Source organism: Cyanistes caeruleus, chromosome 9 (genome assembly GCF_971803275.1).
Source record: "Cyanistes caeruleus chromosome 9, bCyaCae1.hap1.1, whole genome shotgun sequence".
Taxonomy (NCBI): domain Eukaryota; kingdom Metazoa; phylum Chordata; class Aves; order Passeriformes; family Paridae; genus Cyanistes; species Cyanistes caeruleus.
In genome coordinates, this window is record NC_141709.1 from 25,250,934 (window position 1) to 25,275,785 (window position 24,852).

Below are 24,852 nucleotides of genomic sequence, written 5' to 3' on the forward strand. Positions count from 1 at the left end.
AAGTTTGCTGTAGATCCATAACTATACTAAGGACAGAGGACAGTGACGGCACAGAATGTCCCTTAATCTGAAATCCAGTAGCAACCACTCCTCATTAAAGGATGGAAGAATTCTTCTATAAGATGTGTGCAATGTGAAAGCAGCTTCTTAGAGGCTTCTTTTTTCCTTTTTTAGAAAAAAAGAAAACAGAAAAGTCTAATGTGGGAGCCAAGGGAGTCTCTTCTAATTTCTTGGATGGCCCTGAATTCATCAGGTGAGGATATCTTAAGGCAATGTGAATGCCTTCACATACGTAACCTGTCAGCATCACTGTTTATCTTCTCAAAGAAAGCTCTAAGAAAGATGCCAGAAGCTGGGGAGGAGACTTAACCCCAGTCCCATCATATGGCTCATTCAATGTTTTGTATCAGATGGGATCATACAATGAAAACACCATTTTAGGTTATCTTTGCATCTCATGAGCTACTATCCAAAATCAATATTTTTTAATTTACATACATATAAGTTAGGAACAGGAAAGTTATTCAAGCCTAGAAGGCATCCTGTCTCCTCCCAGAAGGAAGTCTTGCTACCTATGCTCAAACTGACATGTGGGGTGGAAAAGGGTAATTTACAGTTCTCAGCAACCAAACCCAGAAGTTTAGACACGAACAGAAGTTCATAAACTTATTAAGGATGTTTTCAAAGCAGGACATTGATATTACGACACTTAGTGAACTGTAAAACTTCTGGTCTGGAACATAAGCTTTGCAATCCACCTTTTCCTCTGGTTTCAACTAAATCAATCTTGTCCTGCTTATACAGTACTCCAAAAGTAATTTTCCCAGCTTATTCCTCTACCCACATCACCCCTCTTCACTGGTTCTGTTTTCTATCACATGAAGCACAAGTTGTTTACTGTCCTTTTAATAGCCTATCCTACCCACATGTCATGCACTTAGCTAATCTACCTCACTTCAATATGAGATGACAGCCCTCGTATCTATTTGTATCTTCTAAACGGTGTGGCTTTAGCCTCTGCTTTTTGTTTGTTTTTTGAGGGTTTTTTGGTTTTGTTTTTGTTTTTCGTTTAGTAAAAGATCTGCTAACCCTTACACTTGCAGAACACTGACAATTGTGATGCTAGCAGTATGCTGGGGCACTGGACTGACACAGTTGATCTCATCTTGGTCGGCTCTCTCATTTGTCTGTGATCAGGGTCATCTCCTGGGCTTATGACCCAGTCCTGAGTATGGTACACAGGAGGCCGTTTTTCCCATCTAAAGGCATCCAGAAGTGTGCACTGTGCCTGCTAAGGCTCAGGGGAGCACCCCAGAACCCAGACCCCGAATTTGCCAGTTCGTGGAGGGAAAGCCTGGCAAGGTAAATTCTCTCCTGGCTCAATGCAGTGCATGGACAGATCCCTTCTCCACAGGCAGAACTCCAGAAAGGAATGGCACTCTCCTCATCACTCCTGTTCCTGGAAGGCAGGTTTCCAGGACTACCTGGACAGCAGCACTACCAGACCTGCTGTGCAGCTGATCTTGGACTCTGCCTCACATGAACAGAAAGGAGAACACAGCAGTCAGGCTCCAACCTCAACAGCAGCAGCGCAGCAGGAATTGCTGCCAAAGCCCAGAGCTCAAGCCCAGGCTTAACACTTAATGTAAGCAGAGCCTTAGGCAGTCAGGTGCTGCAGTCATACACACAATAATAATAAAAAGTAGTCCTAATGGAGCTCAACCGGCTCAACTTATTGAAGGGAAAGAAGGCCTTTGCCCACAGCCAGCAATCAGCTCAACTGCAGATCCCTCAGCAGCACAACAAAAAGCAGGAATGACCAGATTCAAGGGCTAGGAACCAGTGATCAGCACAGGAATAAAATGCAAAGTGGTTTAAGAGGGAGAATAAGTATAACCTGGAATAAAATATCAAAGTATGTAATAGACAATTCATACATTCTAGTAGATTAAGAAAGTCTTACATATTTCAGAAACACTTTCACTAAGTCATCCCTAAGTTTCGGGGCTAACAGCCCCAACTTGTGGGTGCAAACTCACATACAAACTAGAGGATCATAATGGTTCCTTGCAGTCTCAAACTAGACAGTAAATAAAAACCAAAACATACAAGCATGTGTCCTCAGGAATCATTCTGCCATCCTGCAGCTAGTATCAGCACGATCTTAAATTAAAAAAAAAAACCTCTTTCCGAGGTCAAAACAAGTCATTACACAACACCCAGTTTCAACACTTCTTCAAAAGAAAACCCAAATTGTGATGTACTCTGCAAAGCAGAGGCTCCATGAGACAGCTCAGTGCAACTGCTACGGTGCACCAGTCTGCAAGGAGTAGCAACCACCTGCCTGAAACCCCATCAGACTTGTTCAAATGTTGGGGCTCTTCTCCTCTAAACACTTTTCATGCCATGGTAAATAAAAGCACTAGTATAAACTGTAGATTCCTAAACTATCTTTCACACAGTATCATTTTCTCCTCTAGCACCTTTCCAGTTTTTCCAATGGTGTTTGGTCTGCAGCAACTGCTCTTGTAAGGAAAATGTTAGGAAAACTTCAAGACCTCCACTGCTTTTTCCAGCACTATTAGTCTACATACAGAATTTTCACCATCTTCCCAGAGAAGTTGAATGAATTTATACTACAGAAGAATATCTAAATTTGTTTCAAGAAGAATTTGTTTCAAGAATACACATTTGCTTTTCCATTTTCTGCACAGAACCAAAGAAAAATGAGATAACCTGTTTGGGTTTCCCAGTTAACACAGCATGACAAAAATGCAAAATTAAATTCCAGGCATCCTAAAGTCCACTGATCTTCACCATGGCTTCACCAAATTAAAGTGACAGAAAACCAGTGCTGAGAAGAGTGACAGCCTCTGGGATAGCCTGTGCTGTTCACAGCACCACATTCCTATTATCAGTGTTACAGAACTGTACCAAGCTGCAAAACCAGACACAGGGGAAAACCCTTTCCTGCACGTAAGTCCATGGGCTGACGTTTGGCATCTCCTTCCTCCCATGTTTCCCAAAAACTGGAACTAGGTACTTAGGCTCCAACACACAGTTAGATCTGATCTGAACAATTCCATTTTCTCCTTCAGGGGAAGAATATCACCTGCAAGGATACCTTTTTTGGACATTTTTCTGGAAGAACATTCCTTCCTTGCCATCTGCAGCCTTTTAAACTGCTTCTAGCCTGCGGGATTTCTACTTGTGTATTTTCCCCATGTCTGGATCTTAACAGCTCTTCCCTCAGAGAATGTTTGGGCTTTTCATAGCAATTGTGGGCACTACAGCTGTCACAGTGTCATGCTTAAAGCACAGTAAGTTACTTACATAGGGCATTTGTATATATTTTAAATAGGGAAAATGAAAGAGGATTTACTAAAATGAACACTACTATTTACTCCCCAAAAATGAAAACTAGTAGCAGCTGACAAAACTAGGAAAAAATAGTTTTACCAGGATGCTTTTAAATAAATTACTTTAGCTATATGCATGTGCAAAGAGCTTGCTGTGTCTGCGAGTAGAATAGGCTGAATTTGTGTAATTCATCAGAAACCACAGAGGGCCTAAAAGAAAACACACACTGTAATACAGGAAAAGCACTGACCATTAACTTCTACATGGGAACAAGAGGTATTGGTTAACATAATGAGCGCAGGCCTGGAGTTCCCAGGAGCATGAAAAGGATGAGGACATGCAGTGGGAGATGCAACAATTGAAACTGACAGGCATCTCAGGTCTGTCAATGACTCTTCTTGCAAAACACCTAAGGTTTTGCCGGCCTGTATAATGCAAGGCATCCTCTTTAGCTGACAATGGGCAGAATAGTAAATGCCCTAATAATCATTCTTGATCCAATCTTCACAGCTAATTGCCTTATTCAAACTTCTGATGTTTTAGCCATTATCCATAGTAAAACTGAGCAACAAAATAATTTAATTAGCTAGTCTTCTAAAGCTGAGTAACATTAAAAGAAATAAAATAGAGCAACAAACAAACAAAAAACCCCAACAATTGCTGAATTCTCTCTTACCCTGCCAGAAAAAATAATGATCAGCTGAAGGTCCTGAACACATTCTTCAAGCACAGAGTCAGGCAATGGTGTATTGTTCCCCAAAGCCACACAGCCTGAGCACCTGCCCATGTAGCTGCTTCCTACAAAGACAATAAGCTGTGCTTTGGGAATGGGACTTAGGCATGCAAGCTGTAATAAATGTTGGCTACTGCCTTCAGTGGTGGCAGCTTTCAGTAAGAGGCAAAGAGCGAAAAAAGATGCTACATACCCTGTGAGCTGCCATCTGATACAGTTATTTTCCCTAACAGCATTGTGAAAGGCAGAATCAGATAAACCACCAAGACAGCATTTTAATCTGCATTTTAAACACTTAAGTAAACAATGTTTGCTGTCAGCTGTGCTGGAAGAAAATGATGAAATTCTTTTTACTACTTCAAAACAGATCAATAGAATATTTAGTTCAGTCTTGCTATTATATAGAGACCATATCTCTTACAAATTAATTTATTTCCGTTTTTTATTTCCACTGACAGCATAAAAAAATTACATAACTCTGTATTATGGGTACCTAAGTTTTTCTTTCCATGCTCACCAAACTCTGCTCAGTCGTACCAAAAGGATTCAGATTCCATCTTCCAGCCGTTCCAGCAAGCTTACTTACATCATGTGTTTGCAAAGCAGATTTTTCAGCAGAGGAAGCAGAGCGCTTCGCCATGCTGGCCAAGACTCCACGGATCAGTGACCCTCAGCAGCACACAGACCACCACCGTGACATCACACTTTCCACAACACGGATCCCAAAGATGCACATACCAAGAGAATCTGGAGTTTCAATCTTTGTTTATTTGTTCAAAGAAAGTTGGTTTTTCTTCTTCTTTTTGGTAGCTTTTTAGAGTTTGTTTTTATTTTGCTTTTAAAGAGCTGTATTACTTTGTAATCTTACTTTTTGAAACTGAGAAAACCAGGTGGACCACCTGAGATGAAACGTTTCTCTCACAAGCACTCACCAGAGATAGCAGCAGAAGACAAGCTGATTAATTCACACTGTATTATTCAGGGCTTCCATTAACACAGCTAAGGGCTCATCAAGGGAGGAAAATATGAAATTGTTCCATTGCTGTTACTCTGCTGGAACGCCACATTTTAATCACTGTCTAGAGTGCAGTTGAGTGACACAAGGGAGAGAAATGCTTAATAGAAGATGAAAATAATATAGACACAGTGAAGACAAATGTTTGATCCAGGCACACCCAATCCACCCGAAACACAGATTCATGAGTTAACCAGGTTTTTCAACCTGCTGCCTGGAGAGCCCCAGCCTGGGAGGTGGTGCCAGACAGCAGCTGTGGGGGTCTGGTAAAATTTGGCACAGGAAACAAAATGGTGAAATATTAGAGATGCCTAAATTTCAGGGGAACTCATTTGGAAACTATAGTGTCACCCCTTGCCATTTATTTTTTTCATCAACAGTAATATACAATCCACAAAAAGGGCTTTAGCAGCCTGATGAATGGTACAAGCAGAGGGTCATAGAAACACAGTTCTCAAAGGGGTTTCCTGAGTCAAGAGTTTTGCCTCCTGTCATTTCAGCTATTGATTTACTTAGTTTATTTAAAAGCAAACAAAAATACAACAAGAAAACAGATTCTTATTCTAGGAGGAAATTGGAGGATTCTTATGTTGTTTACTCCTGGAAAATCATCTCACAATCCTATTCTGCTCTGATTAAAACCTCTCTGTAATTTTCAGCCTATGTTTACTCACAGCAAATTTAAACCCATTTATACTCCATTCTGAATACCTTTTCTCCTCTTCTAGTGTTTGTCCCACATTTGATACATTTGAGTTCTCCACCTGCTCAATATTCCTGGCAAACAACCCCTTCTCATTGCCTTAAGCAACAGAATTAATTCCTCATCTCTATCATAAAAAAATACTTTACCTGATACATTCTAGTTTTGCATTAACCTTTCCTTGCTCTATCAGAGTGGCTGCTTATCATCACACTATTTCAACTAGTACATTCTGAGACATTGCAATTTACTCTTGGGCTTCTAGCTCCGATCACAAATTTCTTGTTACCTACCACAAATTTCCCAAAATCACAAGTTCTGTGTTACCAGACAAACTCTATGTGCTGCAACTGTGCTATAACATGGCAAGCCATTTTGCATACTGGTCCTGTGAATCAGCCAAAGGAGGTCTACTGAACTCCAAGGGAAGACCTTTAAAAACAGCAGCAGAAGTGAAAAAAATGAAGACCTATATCTGGACTGAAAAAAACCACACTGGATGTACCAGAAGACTTTACAATATGACTTGAAAAAAGCATGTCCACTAATACCAGCTACAGAGGAAAAGCCTCCCTAAGTGAGCCAGGGTATTTCATAACGTAAAATTACAAGGAACATCAAAATAAGTTCACTTTTAAAATGGCTACCCCCTATAATAACAACAAAAAAATATTACTGAAAGACAAACTGCCTACAAAACAAAACTGCATCATCTGCTACCACAGCCTCCAGCAGACAGCACTCAGTCTCTTCTCTTGCTAGAAACTGTTATCACACATCACCACTGAAATGGTCAAGACTTTTACTGATTTCCCTACTACTCAGATTCAACTCATCTGAATGCTCCAGCCAGTGCTGCTTACCAATGAAAACCAGAAACAAGGACAACTAATAGTTATTGAAGAGAAAGCAATTATATATGATTTTAAAGAAAAGCTGTATCTCTTACACAGAACCCTTTCTACACTGCTCCAAGCAATTAGCAAGTTTAGGATGCTAAATAAAAATAAATTAAAACAAGGTCATGGAAGTTATTAAATTACATCTTAACACCTGCTGTGTTCACCTGCAAAATCAGCCTTACTGTTTTACTAAAAATGCCAAGCACTCATCACATTTAAAGACCCCTAATCTTGAAGCAGTATATATGAGGAAATTTGAGTATATATGAGGAAATCCAGAGCAAGATTAATCTTTTCTTATCATCTGTGGATGAGGTATTTAGTTGTTCATGGCCAGGGCTAGATTAAGCCTTCCTTACATTCAAATTGTTTGCTCTTTCGTCCCTAATGAAAGCTTAGTTTTTAGAGAACCTGATTCTTAAGAAAGCAAATTATTTCTTCCCTCACACTGATTCTCCAGGCTGCTAGTAAAGTGTGCAAAGGCAACATGTCTCCCATGCCTGTAATGGGTGAAACAGCAACCAGTAATAGCCTAACTTATCGATGAAAGATATTTAAAGAGAGCAGAATCAGAAAGTGACAGGAAAAAAAATCTGGATGCTGAAAATGAGATTTCATAAAGGAAAGTTTGATTTATTCTCCTAACCAATTTTTTTTCAAACACTTCCTGACAGGTGAAGAATATTCTTTAGTGCAAACAAGAGATTAAGACAAAAGCAGATTGGCTCCATCAAAGGAGATTAAAACACCACTTGACACAGTTTTTCAAACTGATAGTCACAAAGTAAAATAGCAAAGAGGCAGTGCCTCTTTTAGTGTCCTGTAAGTCTTGCTGGACCCACCTCACCTTCATGCTGCAGGGAAGGCAATATCTCAAAAGGTACTGAAGTAAAGTAAAACAGTTCAGAATTACTCTAGTATAACTAGTGAACAACTGAAAGAAAATGAAGTCAGAAGGCATAAAAATAAACAAACAAACAAACAAATAAACCCAGTATTCCTGTAATTATTTTACTCAGCTACAGAAGCAGATCATGATCTTCCAGAACAGATTAAATTTCCCTATATACCATGCCCTTGCCAAAGCCCCATCTGAAACAGGGAAGCTTTCCTCACTCTTCAAGAAGGTCAATCCAAACCTAAAGGCATGAATGCTGACTTACTGCTCTGTCGAGGCTAGAACGTGAGGTAACAGAGACCTCTAAACACCCCTGTGGTGGTAAAGCTGCAGTTCAACAACAGCATTGTTATACCATCAACTGTGGGTCTATACAACCTATGTTCTACCACTTCTAGTTCTACATATAAACAAGAAAATAATTAAGTCTTTGGAGCTCTACTTTAATTTTCATATTTTGAAAAGCCATTCATTAGCAGTCTTCCAAAAGATAAGCAGAAAACTAGGAATTTAAAAAGGCTAAAAGAATAAAACTGACAGTGATACTAAAATTCTATCAAAACCCTAAGACTGGATATTAAAATGATACCCATGAAAGCTGTCCTAAGGCACACAGATTATAGGAGGATCCTGAAACAAACAGCATTCCAGGAAATGCTGGGATAGTCCATAGGGGGCAATTAAGGGGTCTGATCAACACAGCTGACCAGCTGTCACAATGTTCTTTAAGAAACTGTTTCCTTATGCCTGTATAAAACAAAACATTTAAGAAATAAATAGGTCCTATACCCACATTTTTGCTTTTTGACAACATAATTTTAAGTGCTGTATGTAGTGTAAAATATATGTGTCATTTTTTTTATTTGGTAATATAAACACAGGCAAAAAAATCCCTTAGTTTCCACTTCATATGCTGCAAAATTATTTTTCGGTTACTTATATTCAGATTGACATATTCCAGATTGAGGACCTTTTCAAAATCATAGTCTAGCACACACTGAATAAACCACAACACTGGAGATTCAGAAACTGAACTACAGCTCTAATGAAGTTGCCTCAACTGTTTTCACTTAAAACACCTTCAACTTGTATTTAATGTCTTGTCCTGCTGGCTTTCTGAAGGTGGGGAAACAGAGTAGGTAATATTACACAGAATATGTAATATCATAAGGTTATCTTATGCATGGAACTGTAAGAGATTTGAGACAGAAGTCTGCTTTCCAGTACTAGTACAAATCTTTTTAATGATCCCAGGTAAATCACTTCACCTCATTATGTCTCAGTTTTCAGTTTTAGAGTTGTGAGGACAAACTGATAAATGGTGTTTGCTATTCAGAACTGAATGCTTAATAAAACTAAGCAAAACAACCCACTACACAAGTTTATTAGAGAACTACTGGTTAAGAGGCCAGACTGACACCCAGGCCTAGGGATACACAAAGTGAAACTTACAGGACCACGTTTTCTGGTGTTCACTACTTTCCAAGCAGGTGCCTTTAGGAATCAAGTTTAACATAATATTTTCATTGTATGAAGGATCCAAGAAAAGGATACATTCAGACTTGTAATGAACGTAAGTACCCTAATGAAGCTGCTACCTTGTCAATCAGGTGTAGGCTGAGATAGCCAAAAATAACAGGAAGATTTCCAATAGAGCAAAGAACCTGCATCTAGTATATCAACTTTTGAAGCAAAGCTGTCAAAAACATTATTGTGTGTGCACAGTGGGCAAACAGCAAACAAAAACTTTAATGGGTTTCCTTTGCTCTCATGAACTTCTGAACAACCAGCAAAAAGTAAGACTGGGAGAGCCAGATGCTTGTTACTGTGAATGCAAGTCAGTCTTACATGCAGCCAAAACACCAGCACCACAAAGAGTGAAAACACTGGAATCTACGTTTCCTCAGCCCTTACAGGTTTTGCATGTACATCCTCTCATGCTACTACTGAATGCAATTCTGTAAATCTAATCTTGACATCTAATCTTTAAAGTATCAAGCTCCATTACCCAAGATGTAACACAACAAAAAAGTCCAAAACTGCAGGCACAGCAAGCAGCAGTAAGACTCCTTCAGTCAAAGCTAGACAAGGCAGCAAGTCATGAAATGTTATGCTGCTTTATGCACATCACAGAATCTGTGATCAGCAGTTCTGCCACCCTTAGACATATTTCTTACTGTGCATATATAATCTTGGCTTTACTCCCTGTCACTTGCACTGCACACAAGCAAGTTTGTCTACACTGTGCCACTTTACCTCGCCTTCACTGAGCATACTTGCTCTTCTGTCTGTGGGCAATTAACTCAATTTGTGACAACTAAGTTTCAGCAACCAGTTTAAACTTCTCATCAGACTTTTGGCATGGGCTGCAAAAAGCCTGCCAGCAAGCCATGGCCACAAGAAGCAGTTGTTTTCACCAGGGAAACTCATTCTTCAACGAGATCACTCTCCTGCTGCACTGCAAACACAGCCAACATACAGCAGCTTTTCAGCTACCTCTACTGTGGAGTTCTCTCACCTATATCACACAGGAGAGGGCATACCCTGTAAGAGGTGCACCAGTGGTATGCATTTACCAGAGGAATGACTCCAAAATACACAGTGCAGCAATCTGCTCAAGAACTTAGCACAGGCTTCTTTCAAATAAGAGACCACTTTGTCCTCTGTGCCTAGACAAGCAGACATGGAATAAAAAGGGCAGAAGCAGCTGCTGCCATTCATATGCAGCATCTGACTTACAAAAACTTGTGTGGTTTTCAGGACTGCCTCGCATATTCTCTAAGCCTTTTTTCTGGAAAATAAACAGAAGATCAACACTGCCGCCTGTGAAGACACACTATTTTTTAACTCACAGACACTCTGCTTGCTGTCTCCCAGGGCCCCTAAATAGACCTGCCTGGATTACCAAAAAGAGGGACAACCCGACATACGGACTCATCACTGATCAGGCAGTAAAACTGTAAAGTCAGGGACCCAATTTGCAGGTACTTCCTTACTGCATGCATGTATTTAACATATACTGCCAAACTGAGTTACGACAAAACATGATTCTCCACAACAGAAACATTCAATTCAGTTAAACTGATTTTGTTAATTTTGATTTTCTTTGTTATGTATTCTCCTCTAAATAGTCTACTCTGTGCATCAATCCCTTGCCAGATCTGTCTCGTTATGCCACCTACACATCCCTATTTGACTTGAAGTTTCACCTTGTCTCAACTGAAGTCTTTCTCTTGGGAGTATATAGCCTGTAACACTGCAGTTTATTAGCTTCAAAAAGAAACCTCAGGACTTAAGCACTCATTGATGTTCTGTTGCAACATTTATTTAAACAGGCAATTTGGCTAAGATGTCCTAAACAGACAGGGAACAAATCGTATGATTAAGTCTATGACAACAACAAAAACAAAATTCCATCCCAGATCACAGCAAGAGCTCCAAGCAGCATTTCTGCCTTACATGGGAGTGTTTTAATTACGCAGCTGGAAATAAAAATTCTATAAACTTGGTTTTATTCGAACAGCAGCCCTTTATCACATCTGGGCACTGTTTATTAAAGAGCTTACTGTAAGACCAAGTGAGCAAAAGCAAAGGAAAAGCAGAAAACTGAAGCCCAGCACAAGTCACTGACCCAACAGCGGAGGCACGCCTGTGACAGGGCCAAGAGTGGACACAAACTTTCTTGAGCACCACTGCATTGCCTAAAACTGCAAAGAACGTTAATGCAGAGCTACTTCCCCAAGCACTAGGTGGACAACAACTATTACAGATTGTATCAAATAATCGTAGAAACAAATACAACCTTTTAGTTACCTTTAGAAAAAGCTAACACTGACCAAGAAGCAGCCAGAGCCCAGCCTGAACAGGCTCCAGCCTTCCCAGCTCTCAATTCCAGCCATTCAGAGTCTTTGTGCAAGCTCCCCTGTGAGATGACCTTTACAAAATTCAGCTCTTTTGAAAATCAGGAAATTCAGTTATGCGCAGTATCATTACACAGGACACTCCTCACAACATAACATAAAAAAAATTATAAACAAATAACTTCCAGTCAAGTTCAATAAAAGACAGTACTACCTTAATTTTCTGGTGAATATGCCTCAATGAATCTGCTGTACCCATGTCCATGTTGTCACTGATGCACACAAAATCGAGCTTCATTTTTGTGTCCAGGTTTAGCATCTTTTGGATTTCCTTCCTTGTAATCACAATGACCTCTAGGACAAGGGAGAGTGAGATGAGATGAAGCAGAAAAAAAATTCTAAGTAATATTCATCACAAATAGGATACACCCACTTTTTTATTTAGAAAGGCTGATGGAACTGTCAAAAGGCTTGAGTAACATAACTCGGTTCTCCACCCAGCCAAGCTCTTTTGGCAAGGCTAACTTTTCAAGAAAAGAATTAAACTACTAATGAACACGGAAACAATCTCCCCTGCTTTGCTGGGTGAAGGTTGTCACTGAAAGGGACATATGCATGTGTGGCATGAGTTAGCAAGATAGAACAGACACTTCTATCATTAACCAGCAACCTCAAACCATACGTCCTCAAACAGACCAATGAGACCCCGTGTTCATGTCACCAACACTTTAGAGCTTTGTCTTTTGCTGCCCTGATCCTGTGTAATCCTCTGTGGACAACACCACCAACCACACTATTAAAATACAATGGTTAAACTATTTCTCAGCATCAGCTTGGCAAGAAAGTGGAGTAATATAAGAGCAACAAACTCATTCCATCTACAAAAGAAAAAGTATAAATGCATATTTGAAGGAAGTCAACACTGGCATGAAAGCGTATTTTCCAAAAAGAGGAATGTGAAAATAGAAGTTCTGCAAAGAAAATACTGAGGAAACAAAATTACAAGAAACCATTTCCCTCAGTCTCAAGAATGGGGAGGAAAAGCAACAATCAAATTTTTCAGTTAAAATATCCCCTCAAAACACCCCAACACTCTAACATTGTATTCCATATGGAAATTTAATGGAAAAGTACGGGAAACAATAAATAATGATAATAATAGTACAGGCAAGATGAAAATACATCAAGAATAAATCTGCATCAATCAAAACTCAACTCATCTATTAAAAGAAAACTCATCTATTAAAAGAAAATAGGAAGGAACTGTAAACAGGGGAATTGTGTGCCATTTTGGTGCCAGAGACATGGCTGCTCTTCCATACTGGATGCCAGGGTGGACTCAAAAGAGGCTGAAGAACCTAGAGAAAGGGGCTGAAAGCACACCTTGAATTAGGCAAAGAACTAACTGATGAAGAGGGAACCGCTGTCAGGCACAAGCTGTAAGCTCACGCAGTTCAGCAAAAACTTGGTGAGCTGGGCAAAGGTCTCCTAAATATTAGGAAAGATGAAGTACCTGCAATTAGGGCAAAAGAGACACAGTGAGTCAGCCCATGGAACACCTGCTTACTTACATAAACAAGTATGAGGAATTAAAGTCTTAATAAAAATCATCCAGGGAGAGAATTCATGCCACTGGATCATTTAATGCAGGAAAGTACAGCTTGGTCACAGGCATGACGCAAGGAAGGAGCAGGAAGGTGGCAGTTTGCTTACTGAATCTGAATACATTTACTGAATACAATGCTGCATGTCCACATTTTCACTGGAGACAGGTAAGTTGAAGAGCTATGCGCGAGAAAGGAGAAAGATTAGACTGCAGCAGTATCACAGAGTCACAGCTCAGGTTGGAAGGGACCACACTGGGTCATCTGGTCCAACCTCCCTGCTCAAGCAGCTTCACCTCAAATCACATTGCACAGGATTGCATCCAGACGATTCTGGGATGTCCTCAGTGAGGGAGGTCCCACACCCTCTCTGGACAGCCTGTCCCAGTGCTCAGTCACCTGCACAGTGAAGAAGTTTTTTCTTATGTTCAAGTGGAACTTCCTGGGAATCGGTTTCTGCCTGTTTCCTCTTGTACCATTGCTTGGTACCACTGAGCAGAGCCCAGTTCATCCTCTGACACCTCCTTTCAGCAGAGACTGACAGACATTGATGAGGTTTCCTCTCAGTTGTCTCTTCTCGAGGCTGAACAGGCCCAGCTCCCTCAGCGTTTCCTCATAAGAGAGATGCTCCAGTCCCTTCACCATCTTTGTTGCCCTCCACTGGACTCGGTCCAGGAGTTCCACATTTTCTGTCCTGAGGAGCCCAGAACTGGACACAGAACTTCAGATGTCACCTCACTAGGGCAGAGTAGAGGGGTAGCTACTAGTGGTCAAGAGCATCAAGCAGAAATGGTTATTTCTGAATAAAGAGCCACACAAAGCACAATACTGATTACACAGAAGATTTTAGCTATCTAAATTTCCATTGCAAAATAGAAGTATTGCAAAAGAAAAAAAAATAGATAGGAGAACAGGCAAACATTCAGAATACAAATTTCAACAAGCAACACACAAAAAAAAAAATCCTAAGAACATAAATTCTCTAAGATTTTCTAATGAAACAGAATAAAGGTAAAGTGTGATCTTAGTTTTGTTCCTTCACACTGAAATAGTAAGAGACTAACATGAATTATCATGAGCTAATCTTTACATCTTCACAGAAGAAAAAAGCAGTCAGGAAAAAAGCCACACACTCAAGACAAAGAACAGAATAATCAGAGAGACAGAACAGAGAAACAGAAACACAAAAAACAAACACAAACATAAAAAAACCCCCAGACTCTTCAAAGGTGTCATGAAGAAGCTTTATAAGAAGCTGGGGGGATGCCACAGAAAGATTTGGTCCAGCACTCAAAAGGTGAACAAAAGCCTGAACTCAGAAGATACTGAAGAAGTTCACCAGGTACTAAATACCACCTGAGTTCCACTGTGAAGCAAAGCCCACAGGTGAGTAACACAAGTCTGCCATTCCCCCTGCCCTGTTCTGGCCAAACCCCCGCACTTGGCTCTGCGCTGCCACACGGAGTGAACGCCTCAGACAGAGCCAGTAACCCTGAACTGCAGGCCAGACTGAAACAACAAACCATGAGCCATCCCCAGAGAGCTGACGCTTCTCACGCTGCTGCCATTAATGACTCTGAGAAAGAAACACGAGAAACTCATGGTTAGCAACCCAGGGAAAGACATCAAAGTTGGGAAAAGCCTCGAATCAGAGAATCACTAATGTTGGAAAAGACTTCTAAGATCATCAAGTCCAACCAACCAGCACCACCACTATGTTCAGCACTAAACCACGTCCTCAAGTGTCAGATTCTCATGGCTTTTGAACACTTCCAGGGATGGTGACTCCATCACTTCTCAGTGCAATCAGAACTGAGGTGCTTTAAAACCACTTCAGTGAAAAAAATTTTCATAACAGCCGATCTAAACCTCCCCTGGTGCAACTTGAGACCAATTCCTCTTGTCCTATCACTCGTTACCTGGGAGAAAAAACCAACACACATCTCTCTACAATCTCCTTTCAGACACCCGGTCCTTGGTGAGGGTAGAGGGGTGCAGGCACAGAGAGCGCAGCCGAGAGGGCACGAAGGGATGTGACATGGCCAAGGGAGCAGAGGAGAGATGTGCTACAGCACCTGTCCCGTCCCACAGGGCACCTGCGACACGGCATTAGAACGGCGGGAGAACGGACGGGAGCGACGGCAGTGACGAGGGACAGCCCATAGTGACCAGGGACAGTCCGCAGTCACCAGGGCCAGCACGCCCAGACCCCGCCGTGCCTCACCTTCGAAGCCGGCGCGCTCCAGGAGGTTCAGCGGGTACCACAGCAGGGGCCGGTTTCCCACCGGGAGCAGCGGCTTCGGGATGCTGGAGGTCAGGTCCGTCATGCGGGAGCCGCCTCCGGCCGCCATCACCACGGCCTGGAACTCCATCGCGTGGCGGAGTGACACAGAGACAGGGCAGGGCCCCCCCCCAGGACAGGTAAGACAAGGCCGGTTCACTCCTCCGGTCCCTGCGACCGCTCCCCGGCACTGACAGCGCAGCAATGGCGGCGCGGCCGCGCTGCGCCTGCGCGCGGACAGCCGAGAGCGTCGATCGCTCGCGAGCGCCGATAGATTCGATCCGCCTCCCCGGTGGGCTGCGGGTGGCCTCCACCCAGCCAGGACGGCGAGAGGAACACCGAGGGAAAGACGCCGAGCGCCGAGTCATGGATCCCTGCCCAGCCGCGGGGGGCGCTCGGTGGAACAGCGCCCCCAGGCGGCCGCAGGAAGGACTGCGGGGGGGAATGGGGGGACGGTGGGGGGGTGATGGGGGGACAGTGGGGGGTGATGGGGGACAGTGGGAGGGTGATGTGGGACAGTAGGGGCTCTCTGTGGGGTGTACTGGGGGCACCGGGCGGTCAGCTTGCAGCTGTGCTCCCCGCACCATTTCCAGAGAAGGGACAGGACTCACAGTGCTCCCTGTCCATGCTCTCCCCACCACAAGACCCAGACCCAGTGCAGGCACAGCACCCAGCGGTCAGTGCCGTGCTGACCCTTCCAGATGCAGCACTGGCCACACGCACCAGTCCCAGCCCTAGAGAAGCACAGACACAAACAGGACCTGGGGCAGGAGAGCAGGCTCTGGCCCTGCAGTTTTATTGAATCCAGTGTCCCCAAAGCTCCCATGGCGTGGGGCATATGGGGGTCTCATTCATCCCAGGGGTTCTTGTCAGTGTCGATGGACATGCAGTTGTAGATGGCGTAGCGCAGCAGCTCCTCACAGATTTTGGCTCTGGCAGGGGGAACACTAGGTCACAGCCATGATGGGTACAGAAAACCTCAGGCTTCCCTCCCCACACCTGCCTGGACATTCCCCAGGGGAAGGTTTGGGCAGTCTTGATGGGAACCCCAACACCAGCCCCAGGGATTGCGGAGCATCCCTATCCCCAGCTCAACTCACGAGGAATAGTTGGGCAAGAAGAAGGCGCAGGAGCACGTGCAGGCCTGTGGCATCAGGTCCAACGCATCCGAGCTTCAGAGAAAGGAGAGTCAGACCCCAGCACAGTGCAGGGACCTCACATCATGTGGGGACCCCAGCATGGCACAGGGACCCCAACACAGGCAGGATGGACTCAGACTCACTTCGACCTCTCCGGGTACACATTGATCTGAACTGGGAGGCGGCTCCGGCCCGTGACGAACTTGAGGAAACGACTGAGATCCTCTGAGGGGAAAGACAGAGATCAGGTCTCAGGGACAGGACTGTCCCAGTCGCTGCTGTCACAGCAAGATCTGCCTTGCAGAATCACCCCAGCAGCACGGGGCAAAGCTAAGGGATGCTCTCATAATCCCTGGAAGGGACAGGTGGGATGACCCCAGCAAGTTCCCAGGGAAGCACCTGGTGAGCACCCCTGGGGCACAGGGCAGTGGGTACCCCATACCCTGGCCTACCCTACTGCATTGTGGGGTCACTCACCACTGGTGAAGCTGTTGAGTGCCTCCAAGAAATACTGGATACGAGTATCGTTAGAGGGGAAGTCATCAAACTTGACTGCAACAAAGAATGTGCAATGGCTTAATTAGAAACTCCCAGCAAATCAAAGGAAAGGACGAGACCCTCTGCTCCTCGGTGAACCCATGAAAGCCCCTGGCACCCCTGAGTGGGACCAGCACCTTGTGTCATGGTGGGTGGAGAAGCCATGTCCTAGTTTGCAGAGTGGCCACTCACCTCTGCCCATAGCAGCTAAGGACCAGATGGACCAGAGTGGGGTCCAGTGGGGTTTGCTGCTAAACCTGAAGCATCCATGGACCCTCTGGCTTATCCTCCCCCAGGCTCTCAGGCATCCATAACCAGGATGCATGTGCAGGACAAGCATTATCAAGGGGATCCCCTGCCCTTATGGAGAACAAGGAGCAGCTCTGGACTGGCCCTATGACTTACTGAACTTCTTTAGTTCAGCCACTGTGATCTCTGGGTCCCCGCAGATCCTCTTCTCCATCTGCTGCCAGGTGAGCAGGTCCAGCACAGGCTGGGGCACCACACGGAGCAGCCCGGCACGTATGGCTGCAATCTGTGGGGACACAGGATGGGCTCCATATCACCACAGTGGGTCTGAGCCCTGGGCAGCCACCTAGGGCTCCGGGGACAGCAACCACAGGATCCCCAAAGGGATTCCCAGGGCACACAGACATCCTGGGCATGGGATGCAAAAATAAACCACCCAGCTGGAGCTAGGGACACATTTTGGCAACCACCAGTCCCACAAGTACCAGGATGTCTTGCCACAGGAGCAGGGTCCCCTTGCAGCCCTGTCAGCCCTGGGGGACAGTGTCACCTGCTCCTTGCTCTCCTCCAGCCGAGCCTTTTGCACCAGGCGGATGAACTCCTTGCGGTCCTCGTAGCGCACAGCGGTGTTGCTGCCGTTGGGGATCAGCTCCACCATGCGCTGGTCACTCAGCACTGTCGTGTAGGTCAACTCTCTGCCAAACATGAACTCAAAGCCTTCCTTGTCCACCCTCTCCAGCACCTCCAGCAGCTTCACCTGCAATCCAAATGAGCAACAGCCACCACAGTGGAGCCAGAACAAAAATGAGAGAGCACAGCACTGCCCTGCCAGCACCCAGCCCTGCTCACCAGCTCTGAGTCCACAGTGGCAAAGTCCTTGCTCCAGCTGACCTCCTCCCCTGCCAGCTGCTTCCACACCAGCGCTGGCAAAGACAGGATCTGCCAAAAGGAGTGGACACAAGCATTCTCCTCCTGCCTCTCCTTCACCATGGGCAGCCTCTCTGCCCAAGACAGGGTGGCCCCTGCCAAGCCCCACCCCACTCAGGAAGGCTCTGCTGTGCTGACCAGAAATTCCTTGCTCCTCAGGGCTGCTCCCATCAGCTGCCCAATCCACTCATACTTGGGGAAGTCCTTGCAGGAGGGGTTTGGGACATACATGTCCCTGGTGTCACTGCTGCTGTTAGCCTGTGGGAGAGATGCTTAGGACACACAGAGATTTGACAAGCCCAGCATGGTCTCTCCTGCAACCTTCCCCACAATCACCCCTCCACCCCTTTACAGCCCTCCAGGAGACCTCCACCATCCAGGTACAAGCACAGCTCCCCCAGCCAATAGCCCTGCAAGCATTAAGATAGGGCTGACACCCCAGGCTCTGCTGACTGACTCCCCTGGCCTGGACAGGCAGACAGTGGGATGCCAAACCTGATTGGAGGTGCGCACAAAGAATGGCAGAGGCACCGGGACATCGCTGGAGCTGGGACACAGTTCCTCTGACACATCTGACAGGCTGTCCCGAAAGCCACCACCTTCCAGGGGGACAGATGACAGGTTAGTGACTGACACACCAGGGCCAGACACTGAGCCACAGGATCTAGCCAAGCTGCCCCCCTCCCTGGGGCAGCAAGGTCTGGTGGGGTAGGGGAGATACAGGGACAATCTCATGTTTGCAGAACAGGGCTGCCTTTCCCAGAGATATTAGAACAGTGTGGGCACCCACTGAGCTGCACCCCTACACAGGAGACACCAGGGGAGAGCTCTCACCATTGTCAATGATGCCCTCACTGATGAAATCGCACTCCCACCACTGGCTGTAGGTCAACGGCCACCTGTGGGGAAGCAACAGCCCCATGGACATCCCTCCTCTGAGCATACCAGCAGCACCTGGAATTCCCTTGCACCCTGCTCTGGGGAAGTGACACCCCACAAAAATGACACTGAAGACCTACCTGTAGTCCAGTGGCTGATTGTTCTTGGAAGATCTGAGGCCTTCATACAGCTGGAGAGTAGTAGAGCAGAAAGGGGATGAGATGGGGGCAAGATACCTGCTGAAGCGACAGGTACCTGGTACAGGGCATGGCATTGCCATACTTGGGTGAAGATGGTGTTCCTACAGCTGGGGTCCAGCGCAGGGTTGGCACGGTGCTCCCGGGCCAGGAGCCGGTTGATGTAGAGCTTTGGCACAGTGTGAGGAGCAGAGCTCTCCGAGGACTGCAGACAATGGGCAATGAGGGCTTCACTCTCCTTAGACAGCAGCAGGAATGGCTTCATGCTCTAACAAGGGACAAGCAGTGATGGTTAGAGGTCTGATCCTGCCACCATCTGCTGTCCTTTCTTCTCCCAGGTCAGCCCTGGTGTTGCAGGAGATGCTCCTCCATCCCTCAGGCAATGCCAAACATGGCAGCTCTCAGCCCTGGGCCGGTCTGCCCCTACTGGTTCAAGGAGGAAACACTACAGTGCCCTGAAAACCTGAACTTCTGAGGAGATGCCCCTCCTGGCACCATCCCAGGGAAACCTGGCACATGCTCACCCTGAGTGCATTGAAGGTGCCAATGCTGTCCTCGGAGAGGGGGATCAGGTAACACAGGACACCTTCCAGGAGCTGGACAAACCTGGAGACAGGAGAGAAGCAGTGTGAGGCTGCAGGAGAGTGGCATTTCACCACAGTCCCTGGCCAATGTATTCCCTGCACGTGTCCCCTCCAGCCCATGGAGGGGTACCAGACACAAGGGGAGCACCCACCCAGCACCCTCTGGCCAAGCACTTTATTTCATTTCCCCCAAGAAAATGCTGCAAACAGGAGCAGCCCAGCCCACGCTGCTGCACTGCAGCTGAATCACTGCAGAGTCTCTGTGGGGCCAGTGCTCACCCCAGCCTGGAACTGCTCTGCAGGTCAGGGCATGATGCTTTTCAGGACTGAGCTCACTGCAGGAATTGTGGCATCCCTGTGCCATACCTCTGAATGAGCACAGCTCGCCGGTACAGCACGTCGGCATCCACCCCTTCCAGGAGAGGGTAGCGAACCAGCCGGGCTGGCTGGAACATGTCAGCGTTCAGGATCAGGTCCCACTCCCAGAAGGACACGATCTTTATCCCCTGCAGACGGACATTGTACCCTTGGTCTGCCAAGAAAAAACAATGATGCTGCATGTGCCAGCACAGCTTGGATACTGCAGCAGGGGCCAGGTGCCCCCAGCACCTGCAGCATCTCATATGAAGCTCATTCCTCAACCTTCCCACCAGTGGATGCCAAAAAGCACCCAGTGCGGCAGGAAGAGCTGCAGGTGCCAGGACTAGCTGTGGGTTTAGGGCCAGGCTGGGCTGGCAGCTGCAGTCTGGGTGCACAGGCTCACCCCGGCACTCCAGGAAGCGAATCTCCAGCACCGGCATGTGGGTTTTCATGTCACGGAGGATGCAGACATTCTGGTAGCTGTTCCTGTACACAGCACAGAGGGAGATGGCAGAGCCATGAAGCACAGACAACGGTGAGGTGGCCAGTGAGGCACAGGCCACTCTGGCTCCCCAGCCAAGGATGTGCTTCTACCCATGCAAAAGCCCCCCCACCTCACCAGGGCTGTGGCAGGAGGTGCCCAAGCAGAGAGAAGAGGCTGTCAGAGGCACAGAGACGTTCTGGAGGAAGTGGAAGCTGCATCCAAAAAGCCAGAAAAGAGCACAAATTCAAAGCAGTACAGAAAGACAAGATGGCTGAGAGCATGTCACTGTTCTTGGGGGTTCCCAGCACATCTCACAAGGGCAGAACCATCCTTCAAGCAGAGCTGGTCATGCAAGCGTGGTGTGTTTAAAGAAACAGTGATTTGCCTATATGAGCAATTTACAAAGTGTATTTTCAATGCCTTTGTCAAGGTCCCACCAAGGTCCTGGGAAAAAACACTGCAAATATTCAGACGCAGTGAGCAGCTGGTTCCTGCCACTGCAAAGGACACCTCTGCAGTCTCATGGGTGCTTCTTTAGAGACAGATATCACTTCTCAGCCAAAAAACATCAAATAAGCATGGGGGAAGGCGAAGGAGACCTTTGCACTCCTGCGTAAGCCCCTGGCTGCCTTGAGAAGGGTGCTCAGGGCCAGAGTGAAGATGGAGAGGTGAAGCACTCTTGGCTACAGCATAGCAGAGATGCTCAGGAAGGTGACAGCAGTGGCATGTGTTTCCAGAAGTGAGGAGGAAGAGGCAGAAAGACCAAAGTCACCAAGCAGAAGGAAGCACGCTGCAAAACAGCTGCTGCAGCATGGGTGAGGAGCAGGAGAGGAGATTAAGGGACCTGACTGGCACATGGAAGCAAGGGACCACCACACTTGTGGGAGCAGATATAGCCTGCACTCACGGAGTTCTGACCATTGGAGAGCCACTGTCACTGGCAAGTCACTCAGAACCAACCCCAGCCCCATCCTTAACATTTGCTCAGGATGCAGAGACAGCTCAGGAGTTTGGCATAAGCTGGACATAGGCTGCTCCTCACTCATTACTCACTCGTTAATTAGGACTGTTCTCAGGTGCTGCAGCCTGCTTGGTGTTCCCCCATACACAGCCACTCTCCTGGGTACATAGGAGCTGGACTGCCCATCCAGTGTCAGCCAGAGCCTCCTGGGGGTGAGAAGAGCAAGAAATAGCATTGTTCTCCCTTCATGAGCTGCCTGGGCCCAGAGACGCAGCCAGAGTTGTCCCAGGCCTGGGGAAAAGCTGTATCTTCCTGGGGTGCCTTTGGCAGCAGGTGTCCCCCACCTCAACCCCACACCCTGGGGTTGAAGAGGAAGAGGTGCTTTGCCCCACACCCTGCCCTTCCCTGGCACAGCTGTTGGCATGGAGGGGACACCCCGAGGTCTCACTTGACAATGACGCCTTTCTTCATGTTGAGCCGCACCCAGTGCTGCCCCGGGAGCCCGCTGCTCTCCCAGAAGGTGTATGTCAGGTTGTCTGTCAAATGGGCTGCAACACAATCCTCCTGCAAAGGTGCAGCAAGCAGAGGGAGGGAGATGAGCATCATTGGACACACCATGGCATCCTCTGAGATGGGTTTTGTGGGTCCAAAGGAGATCAGGAACAGGCCAGTCTGTTGGTTTGTTAGGCTGTGGGTGGATGTTGGCTCCTTGACATAGCAAGCTGGGCATTGCTGTGGACCCCTAGTGCCCCAGAGACACAATGGGGTTTTGCTCCCAATGCCTAACTCCCAACAGCTTTGCTAGAGCAGCAAAACCATTCCACCATCCCTTGCCCCTCATAGAAGGGATAGCCACAGCTGGCCACTCCTCCCCACATCTGTGGTGATGTTCACGTGTCTTATGCTGATTTTAGACTGCAGAGGAGCCCCACTACGCACCGTCTGTGAGGAGACCTCGATGCTGTTGATGTGTTCCTTGGTGCAGTCCACACACTGCAGCTTCTTCTCACTGTGATCGTACAGGAAGTGCCCCAGCTCCATGTCGTGCTCATAGGTCCAGCCTGGGGGCACGGACCTGCAGGGAGTCTCTGTGTTAACAGGACAAGGAGACCAGGCTACCCCAAACCTGCCCACCAGCAGTGTGCAGGAGCCCCAGCTGAGACTGGCTGCAGTGTCTCATGGCCACCAAATCAGCACGGTGCCAGGCCACTGTCCCTCCAGCAGACAGATGGCACGGCTGTATCTCATCACCAGCACATCAGGTATTTATGGCCACTCCAGCCCAGTGGGAATAGCAGTACAGTCATTCCAATGGTTTGTGGAGCAAAGGCCATCTTCGCTTGGACACTGCCAAGATACCAACGTAAAAGGCATCTCATGGCACCCATCCTCCCCACTCCAGACCCTGAAGCCAGTCCTGGCCAGCAGCCCCTCAGGATGCTGAAGTCCTGTTCTAGGAGATGCATTCGTACCGGAACTTCTGCACCGCGGCCTCGTCCTGCTCTATGAGCCTGGGCATCTCTCCAAGGTGCATGGAATACGTCAGGTCCACCACTTGTTCCCAGCTGGAGCAGCAGGGGCGGAGGAGTCACACAATGGAAAAGATGTGTCAGTGCTCAGTGTGTCCATTACTGCTTTAGCCTGAAGTGTAGTCAGCAGTAGTGGGGCACTGGGGGTGACACCAAGGAACAGCTGTGGAAAGGATGAGTGTCCCTGCACCCGGGTGCAGGCTGGGAATCCCACCCTGCACATGACCTTCCATCGTGAAAATAAAATTTGAACTCTCTGATCACTGCACTACCTCAGCGACATTGCTCAGCCCAAATTCAAATTACTCAGAACGCCCCTGGCATCATCTTTATTCTGTGTAGGCGCTGCCACAAGCAAACAGGATTAGTCTACCAGGGAGCACCCATCTGCCCGCCGGTGCTCGGCGGGGATGTGTCCCACCGGCGCTGGAGGCAGTGAGTGGGCTGTGCCGGGCGTGCCCAAGGGATTTGGGATGTTTGGGTCGCATGTCCTCTGTGGGGACCGGTCACACGCGGCTCCAGCGCCCAGAGCCCAATTCCTGCCCGTGGCGCAGCGGGCCGGGGCCATACCTGACAGCAGGTCTGTAATCAACCCCCAGCGTTTGGTGCTGACACTGGATCCTCTGCACGGAGTCAACCGGGACTAATTTATCTCCTCCCTCTCCGAACCTCTGTGCCAGCACCCAGCCCTCCGCCAGGCCACGGGTGCCCGGGTGCTCCTCCAGCTGCTCCTGAAGGCACATCCCGTGTTGTCACCGCCGTCGGGACTCGGCATACCCGTGTGGTTGCCGGTGCCGGTCCCGCGTTACCTTGCTGAGCTTGACCCAGAGCCCGGCGCCGTTGCAGTACTCCTCGCCGGTGGCGCGCAGGCAGCCGCCCTTCCGCACCTCGATCGTGGCCCGCGCCGCCCGCTTGCCGCCCCGCGCCGGCCCCGGGCTGTCCCACACGCTGAGCAGGCTGCGGGCGGCGGCGGCCGCGGCGGCCGAGGGGTCCTTGCAGATCTTGTACTGCACCTCCCGCGGCACGTAGCAGAGCGCGGCGGGCAGCGCCCGGGCGCGGCGGAAGCACTCGCTGCACTGCAGCAGGAACCGCAGCCGGCCCAGCACCTGGTGCGGCGCCTCCCCGCCCGCCCTCATCGCGCTCCGGACACCGGCTCCGCTGCGCTGAGCCCCGGGCTGGCCCGACCGCGCTCCAACCGTGCCCGTCCCGGAGTGCCCTCCGGGCCCGGGCGCCTCCGGCAGGGCCGCCGTGCCCGCCTCCCTCCGGGGCCGCCCCGCCTCGGGCAGCCTTCGCTTCCCGGCTGCCGCCTCCTCGCCGGGCAGGCGCCGCTCTGCCCATGCCCCGGGCACGCCCCAGCGCTTCTTCATCACTCGCGGGCAGCCGGCGCTCCGCTCTCCGGGCCCCCCCTCTGCCAAGATGTGACTCTGTTACGCCCGCTTCAGTATCCGGCAGGAGCTGACCCGGGTTACAGGCATCCCCTTGCCGTGTGGCTTAGGATTCGGCTCCCTCCCGGCCTCCAACATCTCTGTCATTGCTGCATTCCTGCGAGAAGAAAGGGAGTCCTGTAGCGTCAGGGCACAGGGCTGCATCTTCAGCAGGGATAAAGAAAAGAGGTGAATGGGAATTCTGGTATGGGAGAGCCGGCTTTTG

At 47.9% G+C, this 24,852-nt stretch overlaps 2 protein-coding genes and 1 long non-coding RNA gene across 9 annotated transcripts in view; 1 reads left to right on the forward strand and 2 right to left on the reverse strand.

Moving 5' to 3' along the window:
- The window catches only part of EIF2B3 (eukaryotic translation initiation factor 2B subunit gamma), a 99,466-nt gene extending 83,782 nt beyond the window's left edge, over positions 1–15,684 (reverse strand). The window contains exons 1-2 of one of the 6 annotated variants that reach the window (XM_023932519.2): positions 15,300–15,572; positions 11,686–11,825 (exon numbers count right to left, since the gene is read on the reverse strand). In XM_023932519.2, coding sequence (XP_023788287.2) covers positions 11,686–11,825; positions 15,300–15,447 — 288 coding nt within the window. In that variant the 5' untranslated portion in view covers positions 15,448–15,572. Of the gene's footprint in view, positions 1–11,685; positions 11,826–13,042; positions 15,217–15,299 lie in introns of those variants that run through there. The other 5 variants (XM_086902184.1, XM_086902183.1, XM_086902182.1 and 2 more) reach the window with 5 other exon arrangements.
- A 434-nt stretch (positions 15,685–16,118) lies between these two features.
- Positions 16,119–24,442, reverse strand: LOC111932905 (E3 ubiquitin-protein ligase HECTD3). 2 transcript variants are annotated; one of them, XM_086902179.1, is made up of 22 exons: positions 24,180–24,442; positions 24,012–24,113; positions 23,773–23,933; positions 23,146–23,238; positions 22,613–22,748; positions 22,122–22,237; positions 21,766–21,879; positions 20,632–20,714; positions 20,235–20,400; positions 19,809–19,890; positions 19,370–19,552; positions 19,228–19,277; positions 19,043–19,107; positions 18,704–18,807; positions 18,347–18,466; positions 18,131–18,220; positions 17,832–18,038; positions 17,438–17,567; positions 16,973–17,047; positions 16,639–16,720; positions 16,457–16,528; positions 16,119–16,288 (listed from the first exon to the last, which is right to left on the reverse strand). In XM_086902179.1, exons 1-22 carry the CDS (start codon positions 24,336–24,338, stop codon positions 16,204–16,206), a joined length of 2,475 nt encoding a protein of 824 aa, XP_086758305.1. In that variant the 5' UTR covers positions 24,339–24,442; the 3' UTR covers positions 16,119–16,203. The 2 variants fall into 2 exon arrangements, with proteins under 2 accessions (XP_086758305.1, XP_086758304.1); XM_086902178.1 differs by having other exon boundaries at positions 24,012–24,426.
- Positions 18,683–23,470, forward strand: LOC147651712 (uncharacterized). Its single transcript, XR_015290465.1, has 2 exons — positions 18,683–18,829; positions 19,623–23,470. It is a non-coding gene; the product is annotated as an uncharacterized LOC147651712 (long non-coding RNA).
- Positions 24,443–24,852: the final 410 nt, after the last annotated feature.

What these genes read in the sequence shown, in the direction of transcription:
- LOC111932905 (XM_086902178.1), bottom strand. Translation starts at nt 24,338, where the DNA reads ATGAGGGCGGGCGGGGAGGCGCCGCACCAGGTGCTGGGCCGGCTGCGG. An exon ending in CCACTGTGGACTCAGAGCTG is followed by an intron (nt 18,039 to 18,130) that starts GTGAGCAGGGCT and finishes TTTGGATTGCAG; the next exon opens with GTGAAGCTGCTGGAGGTGCT. An exon ending in TGGAGGAGAGCAAGGAGCAG is followed by an intron (nt 17,568 to 17,831) that starts GTGACACTGTCC and finishes GTGTCCCCACAG; the next exon opens with ATTGCAGCCATACGTGCCGG.